This window comes from Pan troglodytes, chromosome 16 (assembly GCF_028858775.2).
Source record: "Pan troglodytes isolate AG18354 chromosome 16, NHGRI_mPanTro3-v2.0_pri, whole genome shotgun sequence".
Lineage (NCBI taxonomy): Eukaryota > Metazoa > Chordata > Mammalia > Primates > Hominidae > Pan > Pan troglodytes.
Genome location: NC_072414.2, coordinates 77,871,038 through 77,883,664, shown reverse-complemented (window position 1 = coordinate 77,883,664; position 12,627 = coordinate 77,871,038). Strand labels below are relative to the sequence as shown.

Genomic DNA, 12,627 nt, shown 5'->3' with positions numbered 1-12,627 from the left:
AATTGAAAACCATGAGTGTCTTTAAAGATTTTTTAAAAAATGAAGATTCTTTAGTAAAGAAATATAGTAAATTTATCCTGACATTTCAAATCCATCTGTTTCCACAATGCTTTTTGAGTGGAACACCCACTGGCATCCCAGGGAACACTAGTGTTCTTTGGAACCCAGTTTGAGAAGTTCTGGTTTTATCTTGGGATTCTAGTGCTGTTGAATGCAGACCATTATCTGCATAATAGTCCCCCATCACACATAAATGCTGCTGAAATAACCTGAAAGCCCACCCCCAGTGGGCTAATGGATACAAGCACTTTCTCCACTGATAGCCAGAAAAGCTGTGGCAGCAGCCAGAGTCTCAGGACTCTGAACTGCATAGTTCACGTTCTCCAAGACTTGCACCCAGAGGCATGGTTTGATCTGTTGCTTTTACAGGAAGGGCACCCTGGGAGTTGAGAACATCCACCACAGAGAGGTAAGTTCCTACTTGGCAGTTTGCCGCAGCAATTACCACCTCGTGCTCCATCACTACCTTTCCACTCTGTCTCACACCCTTACACCAGGCTTGTGATTCAAAGGCCTTCAGGCCAGGGGTAACAAACTATGGCCTGTGGGCCAAATCTAATCCACTGACTGTTTTCCAAATAAAGTTCCACTGGAACACAGGCATACCCATTCATTTGCATGTTGTCTACAGCTGCAGTGGCAGGGTTGAGTAGTTGCAACAGGGATCCCCTGTATGGCCTACAAAGCCTGAAAACTTGCTATCTGGCCCTTTGCAGAAAGAATGCTGATCCCTGTTCTGGGCACCTGTTCTGCACCCTTTTGGCCAGTCCTTCCAGCCTGTGGAGACAGCTACTGTCCTTGCTGACGGTGCTAGGTGAGGGTCTCCATCTTTCCCCAGCAGACACTTACACCTGAGGAAATCTATTGACAATCTTCCAAATGCCCTTCCTTTTCCTTAGAGAGTTAATGCACCTGGTGAGGGCACTTCTGCTGGTATGAGATTCCCTCTGCTCAAATTCCAGCTATGCCACTTGTTCACTCTGTGATCAAGGAAAATTCACTAACCTCTCCAATCTTCCATTTTAAAGCTTTAAAATGAGGATAATATTAACTGCCTTAGGATTGTTGCAAAGATTAAATGAGGGCGGGGTGCAGTGGCTCACGCCTGTAATCCCAGCACTTTGGGAGGCTGAGGAGGGCAGATCACTTGAGGTCAGGAGTTCCAGACCAGCTCTGGCCAACATGGTAAAACCCAGCCTCTACTAAAAATACAAAAATTAGCTAGGCAGGGTGGTGCGTGCCTATAATCCCAGCTACTCAGGAGTCTGAGGCAGGAGAATCGCTTGAACGTGGGAGGCAGAGATTGCAGTGAGCCGAGATCGTGCCACTGAACTCCAGCCTGGGTGAAAGAGCGAGACTCTGTCAAAAAAAAAAAAAAAGCCCATTAAATGAGACAATGCATGTGAAAAACTTTGCATAGCTCCTGACTTGCAGAAGCTCTTTCAGAAATGTTAGTTATTATTTTAGCTATTATGAAAAGGACCAAGAAGGGGGAACTGAACACAAAGGAAATAAATGCTATGAGTAGTCCCTTAATGCAGGGCATCTCAAATCACTTTCAACTAACAAATATGTGTTAAACAAGTTTTGGAGTAATATCCAGTGCTTTCGCTAGCTAATGGTATCTATGTGGCTAATAGATATTTGTTTTGGAGCTACCATTTTTGAAAACCATTTGTTGTTATCTATAAAGCTGAACATAGGTGCACCCTAGCATCCCACAACTTCACCCCTAGATATATACTCAACAGACATGCATACATTTGTTCACAAAGACATGTACTGGAATGTGCAAAGCAGCACTATTTCATTATAGCCCCAAATTGGACACTACCCCAAATATCACCAACTCCAGAATGGATAAAGATATTCACACAATGGCATGCTATTGGGCAATCAGAACGAACCATCTACAACAATATATGGCAACATGAAGGAATCGCACAAAGTTAAGCAACTTATATGCACAAATTTAAGCAACTTATTTGCTTAACTTTGTGCGATTCCTCCATGTTACTCTATGTTACTCCATAGATGTATTCAGTTTGTAAAAAGTTACCAAAAAGCAGAAAGGAGAGAAAAAAGAAAGGAGGGAGGGAGAGAGGAAGGCAGACATATTGAGCACATACGCTTTGCCATTCTGTTTCCTATCATGCCCTGTTTTATATTCATTCTTTTGTTCCTAGCTCTTGACCTTGAATGCTCCCTTGTCTCATATTACCTTTTTCTCTAACAAGAACCTGATTTGCAGACCTATGGCTTTGAAGGAACCATGCAGTATTTGCTCAGTGAAAAAGCACATACCCCACAAACCCTCCACTTTCTTTATTTCAGGCCTGGCATAAAGGAGATGGGACTCACACCCAAGAGGATGCATTTCCATACACCCATTTCTGAAATATGAAGAGGTGTCCAGTCTGTTTGATTCATAGCTGCCTGTTCCACGATTGCAGATACAGTAATTGATAACCGAGACCAAGTTCTCATCCCCATCTCCCAGGGCTGGAACTGGGGCTGTGTTTGGTTCTCATAAGATCAGTTCCAGTTTTAGAAACTGAGTAAATTGTGGAGTAAATATTGCCAAGTGATGGCTTTCTGCTGTAGGCGTGGGTCTCTGTTGGCCATTTGCCTCAGCATATCACCAGCAATGCACCTCATTGCATCACTGCATTTCTAATTACACCTCAAAGCACCACTGGCCCCCTGTCCACCCTCTGCCCTGCAGAGGTGGGTGTTCAGGGAGACAGATCCAAAATCTGGGCTCAGAAGATGGAAATGCCAACTGCTCTCAATCTGAGAGTGGGGATGAGACTTTTTGACTCAACTCTGGTTAATTCAGCCATGCTGTCAGAGCTGCTTTGATGCAAGGACATCTGAATGCTATCTGAATGCTGCCCCTAAAATAACAAATTAAAAAACAACAACAACAAAAATCAAGTGTTGTAGAACAGTTCTCCTGCCCCAATCCCTGAGCCTCAATTCATCCCAGCCCTTCCTCCTAGGGTTAGAGAGAGGCTCAGGATGAGCTGAGATAGTAGGATGAGGTAAGTGACAGGAGGGGCTGAAGGCTGGGACTAAGAGTTGGGAACAGGTATAGGAAGAAGTCCAGTGACAAAAGCCTGGTCAGGAATGGGGAATTAAAACAGATCACATTACATCTGCAGTCATGTCGAATGTTCCTAGTCCAAAGAGCTCTGCAATTATCACCTTGGTTGAATGTCTTGCAACTCCACCACTCACACGCAGGAATAGGCAGGCATTACCAAGAGCATGGCTGGACCTGAAGCTTGCCACTCAAGACCCTCCAGCATTTGGCCAAACTTCCATATCCATCTCATTTCTTCCCCTTCATGAACTGTCATTTTAAATCAAACTCCATGCCATGACAAATCCCCACCCCCGCCATGACAGGGGGAAGATCACTAGGCACCCTCCTCAACCTGGTAAATGTACCTCCCCCTGCTGAAATTAGACCCATTTTCCAAAGTCTTCCCTGAATCTCTAATCAGGAGAGGTTTCTTCCCCCAACTTCCATAAAATTTTCTTTTGATGTTTACCTTTACCATGGCATTCATCACATGCAAACTTGCTTTATGAATAATTTTCTTTCTTCCTCCTAGCTCCTATACCACATTTTCATGAAGGCAGTGACTGTATTTCATTACAATAAGTGCTCCTACTTATTGGGCATGTACCAATATGCTTACCACTTCTTATAAATTTTCTCTAAACTTATAAAAAATCAATAAGTTGGTGTTATAATTCTCATTTTTACACATCTCTTCCAGCACATAGAAAGCTATGGCTAGGTGAATGAATGGATAGGTGGATGGGTGGATGAACAGGTAAATGGGATGGATGGATGGATGGATGGATGGATGGATGGATGGATGGATGGATAAATGAATGGGTGGATGAGTGAATACACAGATGGATAGATGGATATTGAAAACATCCAATTGACCCAAATCCAAAATATTACCTTCCTTCATCAGGAGTTCCCTACCCCCACACCAAATCAGGATGTGGAAGATGATATCAGTTATAAATAAGCCTTCCTCTATTGCAGAAAATTCATATTCCCCCAACCTTCACATTTAGTCAGATGAAGGTAATATCCTCAAAATAAAGAATAAGTGAATATTCCATAGGTTGTTTAAGCAATGCAAACCAGTGAAAAGGCTTTAGGGGAGCAAAACCTGCCTCACATCTCTTATCTCAGGGTTTACTAAGTTTCTGTCCTTAAGCCTTGAGCAGCTTATCCTTTCCTTAACCATCAGTGTCCTCATCTATAAAACAGGAGAACAACCACATCTTCCTCACAGGTGGCAGAGAGAGGAAAGTTAAGTAGTGGAGGTAAAAGCCTGGCACAAGTGGACCCTTAATAATTGTTCATTTTCTCCAATCTCTAATTCCAAGAAATGTAAGAAGCTGTGAAAGTAATGAGGTCTTAAAAAACAAAACACCAAATAAAGGGTTCTCCCCACTTAAAGCTCAGCATATACCTACACACTGTCATCATCCCTTCTCTACCCAGGTTGATTGTCACAAAGCCATTCCTTAGGCACTGACAGATGTAATTTCTTGCCAATTTTGTCTCTTGTCCACTTGGCCCTCATCCTTATAGGGTTTCCTCTTTCTTTGCTTCTACTAATGCTTGAAATTAAGACAGTTTTCAGTTTGTTTCTATGTTTGAGTTGTGGTTGAAGCAGGTATCTCCAACAAACCCAGAAAGCCTCAAACTTCCTAGGGAACCTTGGAAAGTCTACACAGTGTTTGCTATCTAAAGGAAAATTCTTCCCTTGATTGTCCAAATCCTTCTGTTTAAGTCCAGGGGAAAAGCTCAGCGTCTGTTCCACCTGACCCTATGGATACAATAGTTGGATGTTCCCATGTCCTCTATGGAGAGTTCTACAAGGGAAAATTTCAAAGACATGTTTTGGAAGCAGAAGTCCCAAGTGCTATGAATGAAACATATCAGTCATCATTTTTCTACCCTTCCTCTATTTGCAGCCCAGAAGCTAAAAATCACCTGCTATCTTGGAAATAATCCCTGGAGGATCAAGTCCAAGGGGGAGAAGTGGACTGATCACCCCAGCCGAGGTTATCTAAGTTCCATGGCTTACTCCAGACAGGAAGCCCCACATCCTGCAGCCTCATTCATAATCCATAATAGATGGTGTTCTTGGATCCCAAGTTGAGAAAAGAAGTTAACTATGCACATTTTGGCAAAGATGCAGACCAGGGTTTGATCTAAGCAGCTATCACATAAAATAATAAAGTACAAATGGAAATGGCAAAAATGTGCCCATATCACACAGCAGAGTGTGCCAAAGCTGACCGAAAAATTATGCATTTTTCATGTTTCAATAAAGATACTTAACTGGCATTTTGTGGGACACTGCTGGGTGACAGCCCACGGCATCAGAGCTGGCAAGGAGCCCTCATCCTGCAACCTGGCAGTTCCCCATCTTCTCCATTAGCTCAAACCACATGGAGAGACGAGAGCAGGACAAATGAGACACCTCTTTTTTTTTTCCAAGTATATTGGAGTCCACCCAGGAAAAAAGCCAGGCAGGTTGACAAAAAGTGTAGGCAAGTGTTCCCAGCCTCTCCACTGCATACTCAACGAGGGAAATCATAAAACCACAGTCATTCAAACAGCCATTTAGAGTTTACAAGTGCTTTTCAGATGTATTCTCTTAAGCCTCACAGAAATGCTAAGGAACGTATTTTTATGGCCCTTCTTTTACAGATTACATAAATGGAGGCTCAGAGAGGTCGAGGGACTTTCATAAGGATAAACAGCCTAGTAAGTGCCAGAGAAGGGGCTGGATCCAGTCCTTTCTGCCTCTCGCACCTGTGCTGTGGGCTGCCTGCCTCCTGCTTCACCCAGATCCACATCAGTCAGTCTGATTTTCTGCCTCACACCCACGCTGTAAAGGCCAGGAAGTTGGAACATGTCTGGGTAGAAATCTGATTCTCAGACCTTCAGGACAGAGATAAAGAAGCTGTTTTTAAGTTGTGGTAGGGAAAACCACTTACCCCTTCCTCATGTGTGCAGGAAAAAGTTAACACACAGAAAACTGATGTTTCTTAGTGGCACAGTTTATTTTATGCCCCTAAAGAGTCAGAAATGGTGATATGCTTAAGTAGGAGGCCATCCACAAACATAGCACAGGGATATTCTGTTATGCTTGTGTTTGCCTTTTCTGTCCCTCCGATCTCTTTCTTCCTTCCCTTGGCAACCTTTTGGGGCACTCCTAAAAGACATGGGAACTGAGACCTAAGCTCACATTTGGTTCAAACTTATTCACTGGTTTCCCCAAAGGTTTGAGAAGCAATTCAAAGCCTTCTGTCTGTCACCTTGTGCACAAGAAGAGACAGACTGGTTTGAATTGGTAAGATCTTTGGGATCCCCAACTGAGACAGGTTCAGCTAACCCTTTCTCAGAAACAATGTGGGCTCACCTAGTTTAAGTCCATGGGGAGCAGGGATGGGGACAGGACATCAAATCCATCATGAAAGATTATTCCACAGAATATATGTTCTGGGTTCTCTTTTTTAAAAAGCGTTTCAGAGTTCTGACTTCTACCGTAGAGACAGAAACAGGGCTTAGGGAAGCACTTGGTGCAGGCCAGGCCAGGAACCCAGGTCAATTCTAAACCAAACTCTGATCAACTGAGGTGTAAACAGGAAGCGTGCTCCTGTTATCATAATGTTCTGCTTAATTGGGAACTAAGTAGAGTCTAGTGAACATAATTAAATCTTTCTTTGATAATTGAGAATCTAGCAGTGCCCCGGGGTGATCATGCTAAACATCAATTATCAATTCTCACTGGTGGGAATACAGGCAATTGAGTTCAACCTGAAGTGACTTTGAGGCCAACTACAGGACATTCATTTTTACTGAACCCCTATTACCAACGTATTACTTTCCCTCTTTCCTAGACAGCTAGTGCAAGGAAAATTCTGTCCATGAGATATTTTCAGTTGTTTGAATCAGTTAATCAAGATCTCCATGTAACTATTCAGAAATTAGAAGGGGTCTCAGAATATCAGCTTATTGTACCTGGTTATTAAATCAAATAAATCTAGCCAGATACAAATAAATCCTTGGATTTATTTTGCAAATTTGTTTTGAGGTCCACTCCTGCCTCCAATACCCCTGGTCAGATACATTCTCACCTTGCATGAATCAGATAGAATGAGTCAAAGGACGCCAAGTCAACTGAATATTGAAGGCCCAGTTCTCCTACTATGTAGCCATTTGACATCAAGGAGCCTATTTCACTTCTGAGATTCCGTTTTCTTATCTGCACACCTGAAGGTTGCATTTATTGGTTCTTAAACTTTCAGGAATACAAATCTTCTTAAGAATCAGAGAAAAATGGCCAGGTACAGTGGCTCACGCCTGCAATCCCAGCATTTTGGGAGGCCGAGGTGGATTACCTGAGGTCAGGAGTTCAAGACCAGTCTGGCCAACATGGTGAAACCCCATCTCTACTGAAAATACAAAAAATTAGCCAGGCATGGTGGCAGGAGCCTATAATCCCACCTACTTGGGAGGCAGAGGCAGGAGAATTGCTTGAACCTGGGAGGCAAAAGTTGTAGTGAGTCGAGATCACACCATTGCACTCCAGCCTGGGCGACAGAGTGAGACGCTCTCTCAACAAAACAAAAACAAAAACAATCAGAGGAAAATTAAGAACATTTTTCCCAACAGGGAAAAAGGAAAATACGTACAAAATGTTTATATTCTAAACAGGGGAATGGGGTCATGGACCCCCCCCCCCAAGCCCATCGTCTTGTGACCCCTTCCATGAACTTCCAGCTTAAACTCCTGGGGTAGAAGACCCCTTGGGCCTTTTTGAACGCTGGCATCCTCTGAATCCAGCTAACTACAAGCATAGAGAGTAGTGTTTCTCAGCCTTAAATCTACATGGAGACCTCGGGGGAGTTTTCAAACTCTAACGCTCGGATTGATCCCTAGATCAGTTAAATCCATGTCTTTGGGGGTGGGTCCCAAGCATGAGTATTTTTTGACCCTCTCCAGGTGATTCTAATGTGCAGACAAGTTTGCAAACCACTGCTGTAGAACAAGAATTCTCAAAATTAGGAATTGAATAGCATCCCCCAGGGAGAAGGCAGTTTCCCAGGCTACTGCCCTACAGGATTCAAACACTTTCTAGTCAGATCCTGCCTGGGAAAATGCACTGATAGTCGGCATCCCAGGCCATTCTGATGTAACTACAATTTGGGAGCCCAGTAAGATAGCCATTTAGCAGGAGATGCCCAGAAAGGTCCTGTCCTCACCCACCCTGTGCTCCCAGACAGCTCTGCATGCTCTCAGCAGGTCTCCAGCCTTATTCAGGAGGAGCGTCAACAGGTCCCCTTCATTTGCCAAACAGGCTTTTTCTCCACCTTTCCCATTTCTAGCAAACTCGGATCTTTTACCCAGAGCCTCTGATCCCACGAGGATCAATAATTTAAGCAGAACAATCATCAACATCCTCGTGTTTAATATTTGAACTCCATAGCATCACTTAGGTCAGCTTCAAGGTGAGAGCCGACTCCTGTTCTCTTGCTGTTAACAAACCGGGCCAGTGACTGCCAGAGGGGACTGTGTGCATAGCTCCCAGGCAGGCCAGCCCAGGCAAACACCCAGCCCGCCGGGTTCTGCACCCACTCTACCCTTTCCTACCTGAAGCGTGTGCAGCAGGACCTGTAGCCCACTAGCTTCTTGTTCGGCCATCCTTTTCTCGGGTCCTAGGGAACCGCTGCCTGCGGCCAGATCCAGGCTGGAGAGGCGGCGGCTGCCAAGCTGACCTCGCTGCCCGCCTCACAGGAGACGACTGCCCGGAGGCCTCAGCTGCACATGCTGCTGAGTGTGAAGTCAGCGCGGTGCAACCCTAGACCTCGGCACAGGCGTGAATACCCACCGACTCCCACTGTGGGGATTAGGTGAGCCCCTGCTGTGGGGAGGGCTGAGCATTTGGGTGCAGGGGTGGGGAGGGCACCAGCATGAGTCACTCACCCACCTCCAGGCCCATGCAGGAGCAGAGCAAAGGAGAAGCCACCCTGGATGGCTGACAGGCATTCCCAGCTGACCTGGTCAGACTCCCTCTAGAGGCTCGCTCAGCCCGCCCCGCTACCCCACCCCACCTCTTTATTTTGGTCTGTTGCCGGCTCCCGGGTAACAGGAGACCCAAGAGTGCTTGCACAACTGTGGCAGTTCAGGGCATAGAAACCCAGGGCCCCCTGAGGTCCCAGGCTTAGAAACAGGAGCTCTGGCTGAAAAGGAAAATAAGTATTCTGGACATTTTTTATGGACCACGTCCCTTACGTAATCTTTTAATTTTTACAGTAACCTAATAGAGGTGGGTACTATTATGACTACCCCATCCCTGTTGTACAAGTAAGAAAACTAAGGCACTGAAATGTTAAGCCACAAGAACACAGAGCTTAGGATTGCATGCCAGGCCTCAAACAGGCAAGCTGGCACCAGAGCACAAGCACTACCCATTGCACCATCCTGCCTCTTGCTGCTGCAAACACTTCAAAGTAATGGAGGTCTGAGAGCCATGTCCTCAGCCTCAGGGACAGCAGATGCCCGGGACAAGTTTCCTTCAGACCAGTGTAGAATCCATGATCCCTTTCTATGTTTTCTGCTAGGGATGTGTGAGCAGAGTCGTAGCAACTAGCTTCTCCTCCTCCCCATATCAACACCCTTCAATGCTGACTTCTCAAATTATGGTGCTAGGGAGTCACCTGGAAGCTTTTTACGCCCCTCCCCAGAACTACTGTGTCCGAAGCTGCATTTAAACCAGATCCTCGGGGGATTCAGAGCTGGTTAACAAAATGACCAGAGGATTAAACTTTGGAAATCTCCAATTTCGACTATATTGATTACATTGCCTGCGTGTTCAACAACTCTGACAATATTTGACCCAATAAATGAGTGCCCAGCAAGCTCAAAGCACAACTTTACTGTGTTGAAAGCTCGCTTTATTGTGTGAAATTGGAGCGCTGAGCTCAGTGGAGATTCTGACTGAGAGCACAGTCAGGTATTATAGAAGAGTCTCAGTCACTGGGGGAGTGAGCTCCCAGCCAACACCCCCGTGCAGAGTTTAGGGAGATTCTGTGAGCATCCCAAACATTCATTAGGCAGGTACCAAGCACATTGGGGTGACTGAAGAAACTGCATTTCCAGATCCTGCTTGGCCTAAGTGTTCTGAAGTCCCGAGTCAGGGGTCAGGCCTGGCCAAACCCTCAATTCAAGGGCAAATTCATGTAGTCCTGCCCTCAAGAAATTTCCACTTAATGGCTTTAAATATGAAGGCCACCCATCTTGGGAACTGACTATAAGCGCTCACATTTATGAAGCTTGCGGGGTGGGGTTGACCCCGTCTACCCCTACCCCAATTTCTCTACATCTGCTGCCAGGAGGGTAGAAATAGAGATTCTCTATGGATTTCTATGGGAGGGTGATGCTTTTTAGGGCATGTGCTCTCTAATCCTCTAAGGCCCAGGGTGAAGGGAAGACAGAACTGTCTCATGTGACTGTCTTAAGGGGAGATCATTTCATGGTTGTCAATTGGAGGATAAAGAAAAGAGATGGGGGAAGAAAGAAACAAAACCATTTTCCCAACATAGACCTAAAAAATAGTTCAAAGGTAAAAAGTAGTGAGAAGTCATAAAAATGACCTCAGAGGAGAGAACTAAAGGTTTTGTGGTCACACTCCCTGATATTAGAATTGGAGCAAAATTTTCTCCATTTTGAAGAGTGTCTTGGTTAAGCTCCCTGGAATTGCATAGGGCAGAAGTGAGATTAAAACCCTATATGTAAAGGATTGCTCTCTTCTACTTAATGACGCCTTTTCCCCCCGCAGTGCCAGGAACCTGGTTTCCAGTAAACCCCTTGTGAGATAAGGAATGGGCTCCCTCTCTTTCAGGTGACACATCTGCCTCCCATGCCCAGCTTGGCTGCTCTCCCCTTCATCCTCTGGAAAGTTACTGCCCACTTGGCCATGTGGATACACGTGGATGCCAGAGAAGGAACAAAGTGCTAGTGTTCACCCTCTAATTTTTCTAACAAAACTAGGATGTAGGCCAGCTTATCGTCAGCCCTCCGCCGCACCTTCAGCACGCTCCTCCCTTATGCCTCAACAGAGCCCTGTGGAGACCCCAGCAACCCTGTTTCCCTGCCTAGCAGAACCCTCTTCACTCTCATAGTTAGGGAAAGCCCCAGAAGTACCCACACCTGAACTCCCCTCTCCTGAATTCTATCTTAATGACAACCCATTCTGTTAGTGAACTGATTACTTTAGGCTGAAGTATAAATGGGTGACAGCAGGGAATTATGCTCTTCCCCAGTTAACATCTGGATTTTAGCAGGGACTCTCCTGAAAGGCAGATGAGTGTGGAGTCTGCTTGGGCAATACAATATCCTACCCAGAGTAGACTGAAGTGAGTACTCATTAAACCACACGGGGCAGGCAAGAGGGGTTGGTCAGTGCCTAGGGCAGGCCATGGGGGAGGAGGCTTCTTTGTGAAGCAGAGAGAGGACTTCCTACACATTTTACATAATATCTTCTGAAGAAAGGGTTTAGGGAAGCCAGAGAGGAGGTTCAAGCAGAAATTCAGAGAGATCTTAGTCCTCTGGCTTTAAAGAAAGACACATTTAATGTAATCCAGAGATTCCTGTTGCAATTCAGGCAACCCCCAGACCACCTTCTGGTTTAGTGATTTGCTAGGACTCACAGAACTCAGAAAAGCCATTGTACTCACAGTTATAGTTTATTACAGTGAAATGATACAGATCCACATAAGCAAAAAGAGAGAGGCACATAGAGCAGAGTCCAGGAGAGACCATACGTGAGCTCCCAGTTTTCCTTCCCCTGTAGAGTTATGCAGCCAACACTCCCAGCAACAATGTGTGCAACACACACAGGGTATTGCCAACCATGGAAGCTCACTTAAGCCTTGGTGTCCAGGGTTTTATTGGGAGTTGGTCATGTAGACATGAATGGCCTTAGTCTCTACCCCTGCCAGAGGTCAAGCTTATACTGTGTTGCCCAGGGCCCCCAGGTAAACAAAGACACTCATGAGGCAGGACATTCCAAGGATTTAGAGATTAGCTCCCAGGGCTAGACGAGGAACAAACCTTCCTTTAGGCAAGATTAATCCTTTGCCGCACACCTGCCCTCTTATCCCATCATCTCAGACTCAAGACTCTCATATCTTATGAATAAGACAGAGAAAGAAGTGCAGGCTTCTATAATTAGAAGAATTCAATAGTGAGCAGAATGCCAGACTCAAAGAGTAGTAATTAATAAATTGACACTGACATAGAGGGTTTTCTAACAGCATTTATTCAGTCCCCTTGCTCTTTCCTATTCAACATTTTTATCAATGACTTGGGTGAAAATAAAGGCTACACGCTCATCAGATTTTCGGATGACACCCAGTTAAGAAAGATACGAATATGTCAGATGACCGAGTTGGAATCCAAAAAGATTTCAACAGCCTTGAGTAATGGACCAGATCCTACAGGATGAAATATAA

At 45.1% G+C, this 12,627-nt stretch overlaps 1 protein-coding gene and 1 long non-coding RNA gene across 2 annotated transcripts in view; one reads left to right on the top strand and one right to left on the bottom strand.

Moving 5' to 3' along the window:
- LOC104002415 (uncharacterized) overlaps positions 1 to 469 on the top strand; it is a 28,292-nt gene extending 27,823 nt beyond the window's left edge. The window contains exon 4 of the long non-coding RNA XR_001709559.3: positions 430 to 469. This is a non-coding gene — a long non-coding RNA (uncharacterized LOC104002415). The remainder of the gene's footprint in view (positions 1 to 429) is intronic.
- AGBL1 (AGBL carboxypeptidase 1) overlaps positions 1 to 9,168 on the bottom strand; it is an 837,843-nt gene extending 828,675 nt beyond the window's left edge. Inside the window, exon 1 of the mRNA XM_009429779.4 lies at positions 8,765 to 9,168. Within this exon, the coding sequence (XP_009428054.3) occupies positions 8,765 to 8,815 (51 nt within the window). The 5' untranslated portion in view covers positions 8,816 to 9,168. The remainder of the gene's footprint in view (positions 1 to 8,764) is intronic.
- Positions 9,169 to 12,627: the final 3,459 nt, after the last annotated feature.